This window comes from Cryptococcus neoformans, chromosome 6 (genome assembly GCF_000149385.1).
Source record: "Cryptococcus neoformans var. neoformans B-3501A chromosome 6, whole genome shotgun sequence".
Lineage (NCBI taxonomy): Eukaryota > Fungi > Basidiomycota > Tremellomycetes > Tremellales > Cryptococcaceae > Cryptococcus > Cryptococcus deneoformans.
Window position 1 is genome coordinate 1,007,087 of NC_009182.1, and position 18,469 is coordinate 1,025,555.

The following is an 18,469-nucleotide window of genomic DNA, read 5'->3' on the forward strand; positions in this document are numbered from 1 at the left end:
CCATCGATTCTCAACCGTATGCTGCAGTCTGCACGAGTTTATTCATCTGTTTTTGTGCAAGAATTTATGCACGAAGCATGATGCATCGGTTATAAGGACGCTGAAGGGATGGAAGGCATGCTGTTACTCCTTGGCGGTAGGCATGCGCCGTCTGTGCACCGCGCCTTGCGCGCGCTATCTGTTCTTTGGTTGTTGTTGCTGGATTACATTTCCTCCTTCCCAGCTTGCTGCATCATCCGCCCGGCCACAGTCGAGTCACCTCGTCGCCACGCCATGGAACAGTACAAAGAGGACTACGTGGACGTGAAGCACCCAGAAGATGACTCGTACAGCTTCCGCTCAAGGCAATATTGTCAGTAAAACTCTCTGCGCGCTGCCCCACCACGCGTCACACTTACACCCTCCCGCGTTTCCTCACAGCCCTAGATGTACCTCAGTCCTCCCAGCCGCAAAAACCTCCTTCCCCAGTCAAGCCACCACTGACTCACAATTCCTCTTCTACTTCTACAAACCCTGCCACAAGCTCCCAGTACGATCATTACAGCGCAGAATCGACGTCAGCATTATCAGCTCAGTCAGTACAGTCAACTCAGTCGGCTCAGTCGAGTGCCCCGACTGCTGCCGTTCGCTCTTCAACTGCGAATGAAAGAAGAACGTCTGTGGGTCTTGGCGCTCCCGGTGGACTTGCAGCAATGGCGGGTGCGAGGCAAAGAACGGAGGAAGCTGTCCCGGTAGGGTTCGATGAAGGCATTCTCAGAGGATTGTGTGAGATGGACGTACGTATATGCGTCATCAATAGGAGAGCCTACTGCTAACTTCTTTAGCAGTGTGCTCTACCTCTTCTTGCAGACAGAATAAAACAGTCCGTCGCATCCTGCAAGGTACGTCAACGCTACCCACTTTTTTCCTACCTGCTTATCCTCTTTTGTTGAGCAGCAAGTTGCTACCTTCTTTCGATCCAGGGCTGAAATTGAAGAAAAGTACGCTCGCTCATTAGTTGAGCTTACGCGAACTACTGGTGATACGTACTCTCGGGCGGATTGCAAGGCTGGGTAAGCTCCGTTGATTATCTGTTAAGTAGTATTTGTTAATCAGATCATCCTCAGGACCTTTGTTGCGGCCTACAACAGCTCTCTGAAAGTTCAGGATTCAATCTCCCAGAACAGGCTTCGATTTGCCCAACGGCTGTATGAGATGAGTGAAGAGCTTCAAAGTCTCGCACGAGAAGGCGAAAAAGCTCGTAAAACAGTCAGTCTCATCTACTTGTCGGGCAGTCAGACGCCTTACATCCCTTTATAGCACAAAGAAACTGGAGTTCGCTATCAGCTCATTATACAAGATGCTGAATCCGTTGTTGAGAAATCAAAATCCAGACTGGACTCCATTATAGATGATCTGGATCGTGTGCTCGCGGCAAAGGAGGGTGAAGCCTTGAAGGACGTCCGCAGCGGAGGTGCATACAACATGATTGGTGGGCCCGCTTATGGTGGTGCACCTTCATCCAACATAAACCTGCACAATGGCGGCGGGAAGAGCAAGTTGGGTAAGGCGATGAAGACAGGGGGATTACTGTTCAAGGGAAAAGGAGCGGGTTCGTTGCAAAAACAAGAGGATGATAGCAGGGCAAAAATGGATCAGGCGAATGAGACTTTCACAAAAGCTGTTGCGGAGAGTAAGCAGTTAAGGAAAGAGTACTTCAACTACCAGCTTCCAAAGATTTTACGAGTGAGTAGGAGCGAATGATTGTAAAGGAGCTACTGACAGAATCGTAGATGCTGAAAGACGCTGCTGATGAGTTGGATATGGGGACACAATATCATCTCACAAGGTATGCGTTCTTGTACGAGACCATGACCGTGGGCGACGGAACGGTGCTCAACCCGTTGGGATCTCCAGAAGAAGGTAAGGCGCAGCGTTTGTTCTTTGAAAGCAGCTGACAAGTGGGTTAGGACCTGGCCTCAAGGCAATCTTTGAGAATATCGACAACAGGACGGACTTCAAGTCCTATATGCAAAATTATGCCGTCGCCAAAGGCACACCTCGCGGACCTCGTCGAGAAGGACCTTATGACCAAGGCTACGTGTGTTCTTCTTCTCGTACACATAGTGAAAATAGAGTTGACATTGCGCAAAGCAAAAGGCACTGCCAGCTCACGTCCAACGGAGTAACGACGCCCTCGCCGCATCCACTATCTCCCCTCAGCATGCCTCTCCTCAACCACAACCATCGCCTCAGGCCCCTCAATCTTACAATTACACAGCCTCCCCTCAATCCTCCATACAGCCGCAACTGCACGCTTCTCCTCAACCGTCTTCACAAAACTTTCATTACCCCAACTCATCCATTACATCTACAGGTACTGCAAACACCAATAATACGCTTCCTTCAATTCCTCAACAATCCAATACAGGTGCTGGTATGACTGACCAGTCTAGCCTCACAAGCATTTCCCATGAAGGCTGGGTCCCACCAGGTATCCCCGCTTCTACCGGTGCAACCTTTGGAGTTGATCTCGGCGAGCAGCTGTTGAGAGATGGCGCGGTTGTTCCAAAGATTGTTGAAAAGTGTACGCAGGCAATTGAGATGTACGGACTCGAGTCAGTTGGCGTGTATAGGTTGTCAGGAACAACTAGTAGGGTACAGGCTTTGAAAGCTGCCCTTGACAAAGGTTCGTGCCACCAGCGTATTCAGTTGCCAAAACTAATATCTCAAATCATAGATGTGGACGCCGTGGATATCCTGTCCGATGAATGGTCTGCTGATATCAACGTGGTCTGCGGTGCTTTGAAATTGTGGTTCCGAGAATTGCCGGAACCGTTGCTGACCTATGGTTTATACAATGCCTTCATAGAGGCCGCTCGTAAGTCGTCCATTATAATGGTCTAATGGTCTTACGAAGACTAATGAGCACGCAGGGTACGATAACGATAGATTAAGACATATTCGACTTCACGAGCAGGTCAATGAGTTGCCTGATCCTAATTACGCTACTCTCAAATTCTTCATGGGACATCTCGACCGGTATGTGATTGATCTCACCACCCCGATGGACCAGGATCAGACTAATGACGTGTTCAGAATACGAAGAAAGGAATCTATCAATCAGATGTCCGTTTCCAACTTGAGTATTGTGTTTGGTCCAACATTACTCGGAGCACCGCCAGAAGAAGGAGGGTTGAACCTGGAGCATATGAGTTTTCAATGCAAAGTACGTCGGCGACCAGTATAATGTTTGTTCCGGTCATTGACGCGGTCGATTTTCAAAGGCTATCGAGACGATCCTGGACAAGTACCATGAGATCTTTGTCGAGGAAGAAGATGATGGGGAGCAGCAAAGTTGATCTTTGCCAGATTGGAAAGCTTGTTTTGGGTTAAAAAGTAAACGCCATTCACGAACTGGGTTAAACGCAATTGAACGAAATACTCTTTTCTTCAGATACCCACTTTGGTCTGTTAGATTAGTGCTTGTTATGTTAGTTAGATCACGCATTTCTGTGTTCAAAGTACTCTCGATCCCGTGCCTTATCGACCAATCTTCGTGTCGTCATGCTCCTTGTGCCCTTCAACGATTTGTTTTCATGCCATTGGTCCCCACCCTAAAGATGCTAAAGACGAAATTGAAAAGCAAGATATTGTCTAAGGCTTGAGAGAAGCGGGGAAAGTGCCGGCCTCGATCTGCTCATTCCACTGGCCGACCTACAGTATTTTGTAAGAACCAAAAACTCTGTGACCAAAAGATGGGAAAACTCACCCAATCGTCTGAAAGAAAGAGGCGAGTCAGTCGTCAGCGTCTCGTTCCTATAAACCTTCCAAAATACGGTCTCTCCCATCCATTATGCTCCCGTTCCTACCCAACCCACCAATCGCACATTCCCCAATCTGTCCTTGCACTTTCGAAGCTCAACTCACTAGGGCAAAGAGATCGGAAAGCCTTCTTAAACTGCTGGCAGGGAGCGAACTCCTCACCCTTGGCGTTGACACACTTGTGGTAGTCAACAAAGTTTTGCTAAAGAGGACAACAAATCAGCCGACACGTCTTGTACGACAGCTCGAACGGCCAACTCACCCAGCTAAATGGTCAAGGAAAGGTTGAAGAGATTAGTAGATGTTGTCGTTGCAGGCACAAGGCGACGTACCAGTGCTTGGTCTGGTTCTGGTTGGGGAATCGGGCGCTATCGGAACATTAGCCAAGTCCTTCAATTTGTTGTTGCTGCTTTCAACAAAGGTACTTACTCAAAGCCAGTAGTCTGGAGCTGCATTTGCAGGGCAAAATAAACGTCAACCCCATTCTCATTCGACTCCCAGCTTCATCCTCTTCCATCCTCATCTCCTGTCCATTTGCACTTTCTCCCTCGCATATCGGACCAACGCGGACCGCTCTGAATGTCAACTCACCACGAAAGTCCTGCAAACTGTCAGTGCTTCCCATGCACGAGATGGCATCTACTCACTTGTCCTCGGCCATTTTGCTGTTTATAGATGGAGTATGGAAGTTGCAAGGAGTGGTGTTCGCTGGAAGTTGCGGATGAGAGATGTGAGTGAAATGGTTGGTGCAAGTCCCGGAGCCCTCGTAGGGCGGAGTTATTTCGGGTGGAATCGGGGTTAGCCGCGAGTGGCATCTCCCAGTTCAGCGGATCACGTGACCGGCTCTCTCTAATCTCGATCCTCGAGAATACAATTGCTTCGTTTGACTATACTTCCATTTCAACGTCACGTACAAGCCTCGAAAACAATGTCCCGCCAGCTCGACAACGTCAACCCCACCATTTTTGCGCCATCAGCTCCCAGTTTCGTCCGAAGATCGACAGGAAAATCGGCCAAATCGAGCTTATGGGCTCCCGAAGCTTTGTCAGATGATGGGGAGGACTACTACTCCCCAGGAGCGAGAAGTAGCGGTAGTGTCAGTGACGAGGAGGAAGGAAGGGAAGATATTGATGCGCAAGAGGTTTATGGTGGGTCGTTTTACTGCTTGGTGCTGAGAAACGAGTGGCATATTCCGCTTGCCACCGTTTCCAAGTCTTTTTGTCACCATGACTGACAGTTCCACAGACCTTCTGCGGTCAATAACCGACCCTGAACATCCAGTATCTTTGGAGCAGCTTCGAGTGGTAAACCCTGAGGATATTCATGTTGCTGGAAATCGTGTGTTGGTGTATCTTACACCTACAATCCCACATTGCTCCATGTCCACCCTCATTGGTAAGCTGAAAACCATGTCGAAGTTTAAGAGTGGGAACTGATCATGTAATAGGGCTATCATTGAGAGTGCGATTATTGAGGGCTTTGCCTCCACGATATAGGGTGGATATTCGAATCAAATCGGGAACTCACCAATCCGAGCACGCAGTCAACAAACAGTTAAACGACAAGGAACGAGTACAAGCGGCTTTGGAGAACAAGCATCTGTTGAGTGTGGTGGAAGGCTGTTTGGCGACTGCTGGAAAGCGTGGCGAATAGGCTAGGTATATTGTATCAGATCAAAAGTGTATTCATGTTAAAAAGTTGTACTGTTATACCATCATTTTCGTAAGGATGCATTCTGGTAACGTCGTAAGAGATCTTGTTCTAAAGGAAGAAGGAAAATGCAAGATTGAAGGAATAAAGTCTCAATGCAAAGTGATATACAAATGTAATTCCGAATCAGGTGCCACACAGTTCCAAATAACCCACATCAGATCATCCCTCCTCTCTTTTTTCTAGCCTCTCTTACTGCATTGATCTCTCTCACTACACCTGCAACCCAATTGTTCACAACTTCCTCCAACATCTCTTCCCAGCCTTCAAGTTTCTTGGCAACGGTCATCGGGTCAAATTCAATCTTGGGTACATCTCGACCTTTGCTCGTGGTAGAAGTGGGTGTATTAGGTAGAGAAGAGGCGGATTTGGGGGTTGAGGGTGGAGCGGATGTGGACCGTTCAACTCGGTCTTTGCTGGGTTGAGGGAGAGCAACAGGTTTGGGAAGGAATGAAGGGGCGCTTGTGGAAGATGGCATGAGGATTGGGAGTTGATATCGATGCCTCAAGGCTCTGTTCGAGATCAGCTCATTGTCCGGGTTTAGCTTGATTAAAAAGAAAAAAAGACGTACGCTGCGAAGCAAGTCAGATTCCCGACCCTTCTAAACGTCCACTCCTTATCTTTCTTCCCCTCTTCACCTGCAGGTGTAAAATCACCGTGCCCACCGGTGGCTGTGAGAGTAGGATGTATGTCTTCCTCCGGGATGAATCCCCAGGGCTTTGACGATTGGAGGAGAACAGCATTATAGGCCTGGATAAGTACGTAACCGTCACTAATTCACGTTTATCAGAGGGTGCAGTATTTTCATTTGTTTGAGAAAGGCTTACGAGAGGGAGGAAAGAAAAGTGCTGCGAAAGTTTTCACTTTGGGGTGAGGGTAACGTGGATGCCAATTCAGTAGGCAGATGTGACGACAAGAGAGCATGCAATCGAGCTATCCTAGGATAAGCAGTATTCTCAAATTATCCCCAGGTCGATAATAGACATACAGAAAGCATCTCCTTGCCAGTCTTTGGCCCACTCAGGCATCTCTTTTTCACCATCTTCTCCTTTCCCGCCTACGAGGAACAACTTCTCCGCCACGGCAACCCACTTACCCACATCTTCCCTTGTCATTCTGGCCTCCTTTTCCCACCCCGGTCCTTCCAAGACCCGATAAGATCTCGACTCTTGAACAAGCCTTTCTTCCCAGGGCAGAGAAGCAAGGGAACCGCTATCTCCCTCTTGAGCCAGAGCGTTAAGGTTGTAATCGTCAGAGTCATATTCCGATTCATAGTACTCTGGTTCGACAGAGGACGACTGAGAATTGATCGGTGCAAGAATACGGTCGTCTTCCGGTACACCAGCTTGGATACGCAAGCGCTCCTCAAGGGCTCGCAGGGCTGTCAAAACGTCTAGAGCAGATTTACGCAGGCTTGCCAAGACATCATCACCCTGCTTCTGACCGGAAAGGACTCGTCGCTCCAAGGGGCTAGATACTGCCCTAGGAAGCGGCACGCCCGGTCTCGATGGGGTGGAGAAGCTTGTCCGCAGCTTCGAGTTGTATGCTGGAACGATCGCTGATGTTGATGACCGGCCTTGACAAACAGAAAGGGCAAGGAATCGAATTCTTCTCATAGATCTCGCGGTAGTGACCAGCGCTGATCGGATGTCTTCTGATGTGCGAGCTTCTTCCTCTCCGCCGGCAACGGCGGCAAGGCTGGAAAAGTAGAGAGACTTGGAGGTAGATAAACCATGAGGTGAAGTCGGAGAGGCGGGCATCGAGAGACCCCATATCTGACGGATCGAGGCCACAATTTCTTGCGCCTCTTTTCTTGCCGCTTCAGGCTCCACCCTAGGCAGATCAACCTCTTTCCATGGCTTCCTCTCTCTCCTTTCCCTTTGTTCTCCCTTTGGCAATGGTCTGTTCTCTTCATCATCTTCACCTACCATCCCTAAGCCCATGACCCCAGGGCCGTCATCACATCTGACCCCGGCGCCAGCCCCTGCTTTGTGTGACACACCGACCTGGGAAAACTGAAGACGGAGGTTTTGAATTGAGCCGAGCATCTGTACGGATTCCCTCTTTGCTGCTGAGCGAGAGACATGGCGATACTTTGGGTTTCTCAGTGGCTGGAGGGGCTGGCTGTCCATTGTTAAGGGGTGGAAAGTGCAAGTCTATAGAGGAAGTGACTGAGGGAACCAAAAGATCCTCCGTCGATCGGTCCAGAACGCGGCGCGTGCACTCAGACTTTACGCGTCGTGATAGGCGCCAGGACTTGGGTATACTGTGGGGGAAGTTAGGCGTGGCAGGCGCGGGAAATGGCCACTCTTTTCTCGCCCTCGGGCAGTGGCCTCTTTATGCTGCGACCTGCATGCCGAGTGTTTCAGTCATGCGTCGAGTACGAGTACTGTACAGCAGATAAGACTCTTTTTGATTTCTCTTGGGACACCGCAGGGCTGGCCGACGGGCAGTAAATGGCCCTAGACGCTCGGTTGTGGTCATTTTCCTGTTTCTTTGCTCATGCTTCATACTTCGGTATATGCCAAAGTCAATCCCGACAACACATCATGCGCGCCAATCCCCATCGAGGCATATCAAGCGACTGCCGTCCGTATGATCAGGCACTTCGGCCACTGGTCACCGTTGCCCGCTCGTCGGTCGCTTCCACTGCTGCTTATCTTGCTGCTGGTTTTCCATCTTCGGCACTCGGCCACAACAATCAAGTATGACGAAGCCCCAGTAGATGATTCCATGCGCACGCACTTGACTCTCATTCCCAATCTGCCTCCATATGTATAGATAGATCCAAAGCCATTTTCGTACTTAATGGCCCATTGAGTCTTGCATTCTTGACTTTCTCCAACATCCCCAAATATGACGATGGAACTACTCAAAGTGCTGCATCACGGGGCGTCTCAGCTCTTCCCCAACTGTATTCGATCATCGCCGGTGGCCTGTATTGTCCTCTATTCTTTTGGCGGCATTGCGATCCTCCTTTTCACCGTTTATCTGTGGCTGTGGCCTTTCCAATATGCCAAGTTGTATTTCCGTAATCTGCCTGGTGGGTCGTCCCCATTTCTGCAGTCATCAGTTGTCTTTGCGCTGACGTGTCTCAAAGGTCCACCTTCGGATAGTTGGTTCTGGGGTGTCGTCCCCACTCTCATCAAGTCTCCCCCTAGCGTTCCCCATAGCATGTGGACAGACGAATACGGGCCCACCGTTCGATATCGTGTTGCCCTCGGTGCCCAACGTTTCCTCACCATTGATCCAACCGCTTTAAACTATATTCTCTCCCATGCCGACCTCTTCCCGAAACCATCTCGAGTTCGAAAAGCGCTTTCTGATCTTCTTGGCAATGAACTTCTTACCGCCGAAGGTCACACACACAAAAAACAACGCAAAGCACTCAACCCATCCTTTAGTCCCGCTGCCGTCAGGGGTATGATTCCTGTCTTCTACGACAAGGCTTATGAGCTCAAAGCAAAGTTACTTGGTATCATTGAGGGTGATGAGACCGAGCAGGCCAGTCCTACTCCTTGTAAAGAGGAAGATGAGGTCGAAGGAGGAAAGAAGATTGACGTGATGAAATACCTCGGAAAGACCACTTTGGATGTGATCGGTATCGTGGGGTTCAGCTACGACTTCAAGGCCCTGTCCGAACCCCGCAACGAGCTGTCAGAGGCATACTCCAAGATGTTTCAGGCCGGTATGGATGCCAACTTCTGGGACTTTCTGAGGGGAGCTATTCCTCTTGTTAACAAGCTTGTGAGTCGCGAACGTCGTCGTGTTTGACAAGTGTGAAATTGATCGTATACAGCCCAACAAGCGAGCGACTGAGATAGCTGCCAGGAAGGCGGTTACTCTTCGAATCAGTAAAGTAAGCAACATCAAAATCCTTTGAAATGAGACTGACGCATCTGCAGAAAATCGTCGAGGACAAGAAGCGCGAGGTCATGTCTGCCCATTCCGAGGGTTTGGAAAAGCGAGAGGATATTGGCGATGATCTCCTTTCTATCCTTAGTCAGTCCTCAATAGCCCTTCACATACCTCACAATCTGACCTCCAAGCAGTCAAAGCAAACATGGCCTCCGATGTTAAGCCGGAGCAAAAGCTCTCTGACGAAGAAGTCTTAGATCAAATCACGACTTTTATGCTTGCCGGTAACGAAACGTCTTCGACTGCTCTTACCTGGATTCTGTACAGTCTCACTCAGCATCCCGAGTGTCAGAAGCGCCTTAGGGAAGAAGTCCTCGCTGTTCCAGACGATCGTCCATCTCTGTATGTCTACTCACATCGAATAGGAGGATCATGGCTGACCCGCCTCGCCTCTAGTGAAACTCTCAATAATCTGCCCTACATGGACGCTGTCATCCGAGAGGCCCTCCGCTTGCACGCCCCTGCCCCTGGTACCATGAGAGAAGCCAAAGAAGACACGGTCATTCCTCTAAGCATGCCAGTAATAGGTCGCGACGGAAAACAGATCGACAGTGTAAAAATCAACAAAGGCACTATGGTATTCATTCGTACGTTTTTCTTTGATTATCTTTTGTAATGCACGACTGACAGCAAATGAATAGCTATTATAACAGTGAACACTTCTCCTGCTATCTGGGGTCCCGACGCCCGCGTCTTCAACCCAGATCGCCATTTTAAAACTTCATCCGATTCCTTTGGTGGGGCCAACATGCATGTGCCAGGTGTTTGGGGTAACATGTTGAGTTTTCTGGGAGGCGCGAGGAATTGTATCGGGTACAAACTGGCCTTGGCAGAAATCTCGACAATTTTGTTCGTCTTGATAAGAAGTTTTGAATTTCAAGAGTTGAAATCCAAGCCCGAAGTGGAGAAGAAGGCCTCGTGAGTTTACCCTGTTATATGTACGCTTGTTTTGACCGCTGACTGGGTGCGGTAAGGGTGGTCATGAGACCGAGAATCAAGGGTGAAGAGAGTGCAGGACTGCAAATGCCTCTCATGGTGAAGCCTCTATTGATGTAATCACTGCTTACGGTAGCGAAGGAGCATAAGGAGTTTGCGAGTTTTCCGGCAATTAAATGATCCCCGGTGGCTTTTTATATCTATACAAAATACAAAACGTAAAAGCCTCTTTGTAACCTATGCGACATGTGCCCTACAGCGCGACGGTTTACCGCGGTTAACCATTGTATCTTGCGGTACTGTATTTCCCTTTTTAATCTCATCCCAAATCGAAAACATGATGTGATATACGGAACATGTGTAAGTTTTTACAGGTGGGCCAAGAGAGAAAAAAGAAGTAGATAATAATTCGCGTTCCTCGACGTCTATATCCGGCTGAAGAACCCATTTTTCTCCTGTAACTGTTCTCGAGTTGTCCGCCGCTTTCGGGATCAGATAATTTAAACGCGTCGCGTCAAGAGATCTCTTTTACTTGGCGCCAATGCCCCCCCACGCATGATGGTTTGTCGCTGCTGCGTCTACCAATTAATTGTCTGCAAACGTGTCCTTTTTCTTTTCAATGCATGCATATTATTTCTCATTTCTGGGGAGTGCGGAGGGATGGCCTATGTATGGAGCCCCGTACGGCTTTTGTACGGCTTTTAGTGGTCGGCCGGATGCCAGTGAAAATTGAAGATATATATATATTGTATGAGGAGGCAAGTCCAGACTGGGCCTCGTCTAATTACAGCGAGTGCAAAGTAAGTACACGGAACCTGAGAATCTCCAGCGAAGGAGCAGAAAGATCTCCCAGGTATAGACATAACACTGTATGCATACATGCTTTCTATCAGACTTCTGAACGTCTCGCACATACATCGGCTATCACTACGCACAACGGGAGGAAGTCTCAAAGGAGTGCATCAATCGTGCCGAACCCCTTTCCAGTCTCACACAGTGGAGCAAAGGTGCGCGGTGGGTTGTTTTGGTTTCCGCTGCCGAACTGTATTGTTATGAATTTTGCATCTGAGCGATGTGCTAATTATAGTTGGTTGCTGCACAAAGCATACTTGAACGGGCCATTTTACGAGCCAATCTAGCTTGTCTCTGAACAGGTGATCAACAACTGGATGATCGGTATGTCTGCGACAATTCTCTCGTCGTCATCTATGTCTGACTTCATGTTCGCGGTAGCCAGTTGCAACCTATCCGAATTGCAGTACATCTATACACAGCTCGGGAGCTCATATCAAACAGCTGCTTGATTCAAATCTTCGATAATGGGAGACCAAACACCCACGCAGCTCATCATGGGATCCTCTTCAAGACCTACCTCTCCTCGACCTCTTTCCGCAAACTCCCACAGTAGTTCAGGTGACGAGAAGGAAAAGAAGGGTCTTATGCTTCCCCCTCCCGTGCCCGTCAAGACCAATAAAGGACAGGAAGATAAACCAGTACCGTATGTCACACCTTATATCCTCCGGCTGCACTCCAGCGGCTGTTACATGTTTTATATATCCGCTCGTGGACGCACATATATCCGATTAGTCGATAGCTGATGGTAGATTTATCCGCAGGCCACGGATGACCCGCCTTCCTTCTCTTAAACAATTATCTGAACACCTTCACTACACACCACCAACTCCTCCGTCTCAACCTAATCTGCATGAGCAGTCGCCAGGTTCCTCAAGTTCCAATCCCCTTCGCATCTCCACAAACCCAGTTCCTCTCCAAAGCTCATCTGCCGCTTCCCACACGTCAATTGTCATGACACCCACTTCAACAGGGAGATTGAAGTTACCCGCAAGCGCTATGATGAGATCACTTTCTGCTGGATCCAGTGGTTCCGCCACGGGCGGCTTGGCGCCTGTCACCAGTTCGCCTGCAATTGCACCTAACCTTGGATCTGTCCAGGGCCAGGGTCACTCTCCTACTTCTGCCCATTCTCCAACACCTGCTCAACAGTTGGCTAAATTTGTTCCAGGTGGTTTGGGCGACTTCCGTCCAGAGTCTGGTCCGGAAGCTAGCACCAGTATGTCGCGCTCGGCCAGTCACGAGGTGCGTGCAGAGCACCATCGAGAGATCCCATCTCTGGATGAGATTAAGAAAAAGGTTAATGTCAGTAAGGGAGAGGATCAGCACAGGTTGGATTTGCCCAACGAGAGAGTAACGGAGAAAGAGAAGAGCAAAACTTCTGTTGAGAGCACTGGTGAGAGAATATCTATTAGCTCAGCCAAAGATGGGAAGAAGGAGCATCCCTTACAGCACTCTTGGTAAGCTTATCCAGTGATTCATCGACCTTGGAATACTGACATCATAGCAGGACATTATACTACGATTCCAAAACATACAAGCCTGATCCGTCCTTGATTGCTTCCAAACAAGGGGATAAGATTCTTGCCGATTACGAGATGACACTCTTGACTGTCGGCAAGTTTGACACTGTAAGTCTGCCGGCAGGCTTCACTCAACGCAATGACTGACTTGTGAACAGGTTGAAGGCTTTGCACGGCATTTTAACAATGTCCGTCTCCCAAGTCAACTCACCCCATCATCCAACTACCATCTCTTCAAGAGCGGTATCCGGCCCATGTGGGAAGATCCAGCCAACGCCAACGGTGGTAAATGGGTTATTCTTTTCCGTTCATCACCTGGAACCCTCGATATTGCCTGGGCAAACTTGACGATGGCGCTCGTTGGTGAGATCCTTGATCCGGAAAATCAAGTGTGTGGAATCGTGGGCAGTACGCGACCTAAGGTCGATAGGCTCCAAGTATGGACAAGGGGTAAAGATGATGTGGAGGGTCTAAACCAGTTAGGGAAGAGGATCGTGGAGGTTATGGCTTTAGAGGGGAGAGATGCCGATAGCATGTCTATGGAGTACCAAGTGAGTCATAAAATATGGGCATCAAAAAGTCAGCTCTGATGGGAATAAAAGTACAACACAAATGACTCCCGGCCGCCACCCAACAAGTTTATCCACATCTCTTATGCCAACCGTGCACCATCTACGCCTTCACGATCCATGTCATCCGCCTTCCAAGGTCCACCAGGATCACTTGGCGGCATGGGTCAGGCCCGGACACACTCATCGTCAGGCGTCAATCTAACTCACCCATTACCACTCCCACCGCACTCACCTGCTGTTATCAAGGGCGATCATGGGTCCGGAAATAATGCAACAGGGATGAAGAGGGGATTGAGTCATGGGAACCCTCTCACGGGACCGTTAGATTTGGTAAGACAGGAGAATTATGGTTCGCAGGAAGGTGTGACCGGCGTGTAGGCTGTCCAGGGATCGAACGGTGTCACTGTTTTAGCAATCTTCATCTGTCAATTGTCATCTTGCATTCTTGCGTTGCTGGTGTTTTGCGATATATCTCATGCTTTCTATCATGCATTTGCTTCATTATCGTCATCAGGTTGAGGAAGGGATGAGCATTTCGTCCTGTTCTGTCAACCAGGTCATTGGCCGATTTCGTTTCGCCTCCGGAAAGAGAGTCTGCTGAAAGAATGAGGATAGAATAAGGAGATGTGTTATTGTGATACATGCAGTCGAGCTGGATTCTATGCCTTTTTCTTCTCTCCGTTGCCACATCCCCATTACAGTGTCAAGATTCAACTTTCAACAATTTAAATTTGCTGTTTTTGAGCTTCGATCTGTCGGACAATGTAGAGCGATGAATCGAGGAATCGGTCCACACAGTTTTCGAGGCATTGGGCTTCGGATCTAGACAGGGAAACCATGTCAGAAAATATCACAAAGTCGTGGAACCGTTACATACTTTGAAAACTTGGAGCTAATACCACCGGTGATACAGCTGTGCATTGATAAATTAGTCTTTTCCTATTGTTTCCTAGCCTGAAGATATTGAGGGTCAACATACGTGTTCCAGCCTGAAAATGAACAGTCAGTAAAGCGAAGATCGATTTGCTTGTACGATGGACTTACAGGTGTTGGTGAGCTCGTGGATGGAAGCTTGGAGCTTAGCCTTGGCTTGCCTATTATGCAAGGTAAGTATCGATCATGGATTTCTCATATATCTGATGCTGAAAAAGACATACTCTTGCTCGAGGAAAGATTCGAGTTCCTTCTGCAAAATGACGAGTCGATCAGTGATTGTTCCCGATCTAAGTTTTCTTAAAAAATGGGCGAACCTTGGAGGCCTCGTCGAGGGCAGGGATGGAAGTAGGGGCGGACATGTCTGAGATGTTTTCGTAGGTGTAGACGTAGTTTTGAAGTTGGAAAGGAATAGATATACTTGCAAAGTTGAAGAAGCTGAACGACCAACAGCGAAGGCAAGAAATCTCAGCTTCTCCAACGGAAATGGCAGAGGAATGACGTGGAAATATTTGCGCATGACGAACCGCCGCCGCCTCTTCGCCGAGACGGAGACTGGGATTCCATAAAGAACATACAATTGCCGTTCCACCATTTCCACAGGTACTCAGTCAATGTCTAACCTATAAACATGAGTGACTACGCCTTTGTCCCAGGCGGGTCCCTCAAGTTCAAGGGCGGCGGCGACAAGTAGGTGGATTCATCTGAAACGTCAGGTTGTCGTATATTAACTACTTACGAACAGGAAGAAGAAGAAGAAATCTCACTCTTCTTCTGACCGCGCCAAAGTCGACAATGAAATCAAGCAGAAGGACAAGGAGATGAAGGATAAGTCCCGAGAGAGGGAAGTGAGCGCAGAAGTTGGGTCCACGTCTCCTGCTCCTGAGAGGAGAGAAGATGGACCGAAGATGACGGAAGCGGAGAGGAGATTCTTGGAGACTCAGAAGAGAAGAGTGGGTGTCATTTTGACTCTGCCTATCTGAAGAGATAGGATGGAGCTGATATTCGCAGCGAGAGGAAAGGGCGAAACATACCGCGAAGAAGACGCACAAAGAGAGGGTGCAAGAGTTTAATGCCAAGCTGGATTCTCTTAGGTTAGTGATACGAGCTTTATACCATTGTGTAATCTGGTGCTGATCCCTTGCTATAGCGAGCATCACGACATGCCTCGTGTAGGTCTTAACATTGGTGAAGAGACTTCCAATGATATAACTAACAAGTGCTCCCATAGATCGGTCCCGGGTAACGTCGACTCTCAAGCCGGAACCCTTCCATTACTTTCTCATTCAGTCTCTCATGGCTGTTTTCTGTATCTATGGAAAGTGATATTCACCCAAGTGATAAGCGAATCATTCAGTTTATGCAGCTTCTCAGACTGTATTCTTTCTTGACGAGATGTAATTGATCTCATACCGATATAGCTGACATCTCTCTGTATTCATTTCCCAATATTGTTTCATCCTTTCGGAGACGGTTAAATGATTGAAATTTAGTATCGCTCCAGAATATGCAATGTTACAATAGTGTTCAAGTTTCCAATGAAAACCTCTCTGGTCCAAATGTGACTCGCCAAGGAAATAGAGAGTCTGCAACTCGTTATGCCAAACCAGTCCGGTGTATGTTAGATTTCTACACCGCTGTGTGTGAAATGGCAACTGTAAATGACACACATTGCTTGCTTATGTATATGAGTGTGCTGTGATCTCCATGCTTCCATCTGTCCCTTCTACAGACATATCCACCTTTTTCCATGATGATCCCCTGATCCCTATTACGCGGAGCGCGCTGGGAGGTCGTGCCTGAAGTGACGCCGAACAATAATCTTTCTCTTTTCTGCTGGATTTGTGCTGGATCATTCATCTCTATCTTCGTGACTATAACCCACGCATTTCGATTTCAGCAGCTAGTCATCCGCATTCCACCAATCATGCCCCTTCCCCCCTCTCTCCCAGGTCTCCCGGACGATTATACTCCCCAGGTGAGCCCATTCAGTAGCTCACCAGCTCTGCTATTACCTCAACGGTCGGCTGAACGGCGTTGATTTTCTAGTACTTTGGGAACGATATAGTTGTTGGACTCGACTCTGAGGGCCAATACAAAGCTAAAGTCCTTGTAAGTGGAGCTGTGGCCGGAATGGCTTCAAAGAATGAGCTAAACATGCTTTGCAGAGGTGCTGGTCAGACGAAGATGGTAGCATAATACCTCCTCCGCCACCAGGCCAAGAAGCCCACCCTCTTGATCGCCCATTAAAGCGAGGTGAGGTAGGAATCAGGTTAGTTTGGGGTCATTTGGTATGTTTAGCAATACGCTGACCCAAGTGCTCTTAACATAGCCATTTATCTACTGGCCAACTTGCCATTGTCCCCGAGTCTGCTCTCAGACTTTTTCAGCGAGAATTTCTCAAAGGCGATATAGTCAAGAGATCTTTGACTTCGCAAGAATCCGCTTTGGTGGTAAATGTCAAGACTGAAATCAAGTTACAACATGCCTTAACCGGAGAAGAACTTGACCAATGGGTCAAATATGAAGATGTGTCGAATGCGTTGGAAATAGATGCGAGGGATAGGGTGGTCTATGGCAACTGGGTTGGAACAGTTGAAGAAGTCAGTTTACCAACTATGGCAGCTTGTGCGTGAGCATGTGTTGACTTCCTCCCAGGTCTTTGAAAACGGCTTTGTAGAGACAAAGCTTGGTCGATATTACCGTATTGCGGAAATGGGAGGTCTTTTGGAAGTCGGAAGGAGGGTTGAAGTATGTGCATGCCTTTACTAGCTCACAAAAAGCAAATACTAAATCGATGTAAATAGGAAGTTCTCCCGAAGAATCTTTTCGAGCAACTGGCCGCCATGCCCAAACCATTACCAGATTTTGCCGAACCTCAGACTGATCGTGTTCTGAAGATTGATCCAGTGGTCGTCTATGTCATTTGGAATGCTATAAACCAAAAGGTATGTTTATAGTCGCATAAAAAATTGTTTCTTGGGCCTGATAGTCTAACGATTTGTTCAGCTGCCTCCCTCCGAGCAAGAAAAGTTCAAAGAACCGGAGCCATTCTGGTACGGTGAAAATCTCAAGAAGCTTGCTTTTTTTGATACCACGCATTCTCAACCACCAAGTATAGGATCAACTGTTGATTTCGTCAGCGAAGATGCCAGGAGAAGTGAGTGATATGTATAGCCGTCGATTTTCCAAACTGACATTCAATAGAATACGGCGCGGAACCCTCACGCCACGCTGAAGGCACCGTACTGGTTGACACAATGCGGATCTTAGCAAGCCGTTCGACTTTAGTGCTTAGGTGGCAAACCGGAAGAGAGACGGAGGAGCCCTCAACTGACTTTGTTCCTTACCACAATGTGGACGAGTAAGCTCCAGGCGACCGAGATCATAGATTCATTGCTGATTGTAATTTGAACAGCTACGAGACTTGGCCAGGCGAACATGTCATGTGGAGAGGCGATAATGGCGAACGACGGCACGCTGTTGTTCAAAAATTTGACCCTTACCAGCGAGTAGCTGAACTGCTCTTTATGGATGACCAAACGAAGGAACTCGTCCCTGTCATGGAGCTTGACCCCGGAGGCCGCTCTGGTTCAAATGCCTATGGTGTGAGCATTGGTCAAATGGTCCTGCTTTGTGGAGACAACGGCTCGGTACCCCCTGAAGTCCCCTCATTCGGTCAGCACGAAACCCCAGTGAAGAACATGTGGGCAAGACACGAATTTGTCAAGCTTGGCGAAGAATATGTGAGCGGCGATTTGAAGTTTGGCTGGTACCCTCCCGAGGGGGACAAACAGAGCGTTGATTGGTGGGGCGAAGTCGTACAGTTGCATCTTAACGGAGAAGTGACCGTCAAGCTCGCGAACGGGGATTTGAAGACGGTGGGGATCACGAATCTAGCAATTTTGAATGATCCTGGGAGTGACATGATCGATGAACTGGGACCGGAGATGAATGAAGGGGAGGCTATGGATGAGGATGAATATGACGAGTTTGACGAGTGGCAGAACGGGCTGAGGGGAGCGCATGGAGGTTTCGTGTTTGACGGAGCGCAGGTACATGATTTGCAAGCTATGTTGTCGCGGTTGAAGGAGTCTCATCAGCCAGAGGAAAGTGAGAACAGTTGGGAAACGATGAGTGAAGACGATATCCACGATGTTGACACTGAAGGGGAGGTGATGGAGGTGGATGAGATGGAAGAGGAAGAGGAGGAGCGAGCGA

General features: G+C 48.5%; 9 protein-coding genes across 9 annotated transcripts in view; 6 read left to right on the forward strand and 3 right to left on the reverse strand.

Annotated features, from left to right (window-relative positions):
* Positions 1–273: 273 nt before the first annotated feature.
* CNBF3360 (hypothetical protein) lies at positions 274–3,341 on the forward strand (the record flags this gene model as incomplete). Its single annotated transcript, XM_769563.1, has 13 exons — positions 274–352; positions 421–776; positions 828–881; positions 937–1,052; positions 1,107–1,248; positions 1,300–1,725; positions 1,773–1,902; positions 1,950–2,080; positions 2,134–2,668; positions 2,720–2,860; positions 2,916–3,021; positions 3,079–3,208; positions 3,267–3,341. 13 exons carry the CDS (start codon positions 274–276, stop codon positions 3,339–3,341), a joined length of 2,421 nt encoding a protein of 806 aa, XP_774656.1.
* A 295-nt stretch (positions 3,342–3,636) lies between these two features.
* Positions 3,637–4,465, reverse strand: CNBF3370 (hypothetical protein; the record flags this gene model as incomplete). The annotated part of the gene is made up of 8 exons (XM_769564.1): positions 3,637–3,696; positions 3,752–3,759; positions 3,910–4,006; positions 4,067–4,070; positions 4,137–4,172; positions 4,234–4,253; positions 4,396–4,405; positions 4,452–4,465. 8 exons carry the CDS (start codon positions 4,463–4,465, stop codon positions 3,637–3,639), a joined length of 249 nt encoding a protein of 82 aa, XP_774657.1.
* Positions 4,466–4,732: 267 nt separating this feature from the next.
* On the forward strand, positions 4,733–5,457 carry CNBF3380 (hypothetical protein; the record flags this gene model as incomplete). Its single annotated transcript, XM_769565.1, has 3 exons — positions 4,733–4,952; positions 5,050–5,199; positions 5,252–5,457. 3 exons carry the CDS (start codon positions 4,733–4,735, stop codon positions 5,455–5,457), a joined length of 576 nt encoding a protein of 191 aa, XP_774658.1.
* A 214-nt stretch (positions 5,458–5,671) lies between these two features.
* Positions 5,672–7,646, reverse strand: CNBF3390 (hypothetical protein; the record flags this gene model as incomplete). Its single annotated transcript, XM_769566.1, has 4 exons — positions 5,672–6,026; positions 6,086–6,286; positions 6,342–6,447; positions 6,503–7,646. The coding sequence occupies 4 exons, from the start codon at positions 7,644–7,646 to the stop codon at positions 5,672–5,674; spliced, it is 1,806 nt and encodes a 601-aa protein (XP_774659.1).
* A 724-nt stretch (positions 7,647–8,370) lies between these two features.
* Positions 8,371–10,488, forward strand: CNBF3400 (hypothetical protein; the record flags this gene model as incomplete). Its single annotated transcript, XM_769567.1, has 8 exons — positions 8,371–8,557; positions 8,615–9,261; positions 9,314–9,373; positions 9,420–9,516; positions 9,567–9,774; positions 9,829–10,019; positions 10,074–10,350; positions 10,407–10,488. 8 exons carry the CDS (start codon positions 8,371–8,373, stop codon positions 10,486–10,488), a joined length of 1,749 nt encoding a protein of 582 aa, XP_774660.1.
* Positions 10,489–11,687: 1,199 nt separating this feature from the next.
* Positions 11,688–13,693, forward strand: CNBF3410 (hypothetical protein; the record flags this gene model as incomplete). The annotated part of the gene is made up of 5 exons (XM_769568.1): positions 11,688–11,866; positions 11,985–12,680; positions 12,731–12,851; positions 12,902–13,294; positions 13,346–13,693. 5 exons carry the CDS (start codon positions 11,688–11,690, stop codon positions 13,691–13,693), a joined length of 1,737 nt encoding a protein of 578 aa, XP_774661.1.
* Positions 13,694–14,040: 347 nt separating this feature from the next.
* Positions 14,041–14,610, reverse strand: CNBF3420 (hypothetical protein; the record flags this gene model as incomplete). The annotated part of the gene is made up of 6 exons (XM_769569.1): positions 14,041–14,137; positions 14,193–14,228; positions 14,295–14,304; positions 14,360–14,409; positions 14,473–14,501; positions 14,566–14,610. 6 exons carry the CDS (start codon positions 14,608–14,610, stop codon positions 14,041–14,043), a joined length of 267 nt encoding a protein of 88 aa, XP_774662.1.
* Positions 14,611–14,879: 269 nt separating this feature from the next.
* On the forward strand, positions 14,880–15,494 carry CNBF3430 (hypothetical protein; the record flags this gene model as incomplete). Its single annotated transcript, XM_769570.1, has 5 exons — positions 14,880–14,938; positions 14,994–15,201; positions 15,260–15,342; positions 15,399–15,420; positions 15,480–15,494. The coding sequence occupies 5 exons, from the start codon at positions 14,880–14,882 to the stop codon at positions 15,492–15,494; spliced, it is 387 nt and encodes a 128-aa protein (XP_774663.1).
* A 681-nt stretch (positions 15,495–16,175) lies between these two features.
* CNBF3440 (hypothetical protein) overlaps positions 16,176–18,469 on the forward strand; it is a gene marked incomplete at both ends in the record, with an annotated part of 3,675 nt that continues 1,381 nt past the window's right edge. The window contains 9 exons of the mRNA XM_769571.1: positions 16,176–16,226; positions 16,298–16,360; positions 16,417–16,520; positions 16,581–16,851; positions 16,907–16,999; positions 17,056–17,196; positions 17,258–17,408; positions 17,456–17,612; positions 17,667–18,469. The exon at positions 17,667–18,469 is cut by the window's right edge and continues 336 nt beyond it. Of these exons, the coding sequence (XP_774664.1) occupies positions 16,176–16,226; positions 16,298–16,360; positions 16,417–16,520; positions 16,581–16,851; positions 16,907–16,999; positions 17,056–17,196; positions 17,258–17,408; positions 17,456–17,612; positions 17,667–18,469 (1,834 nt within the window). The remainder of the gene's footprint in view (positions 16,227–16,297; positions 16,361–16,416; positions 16,521–16,580; positions 16,852–16,906; positions 17,000–17,055; positions 17,197–17,257; positions 17,409–17,455; positions 17,613–17,666) is intronic.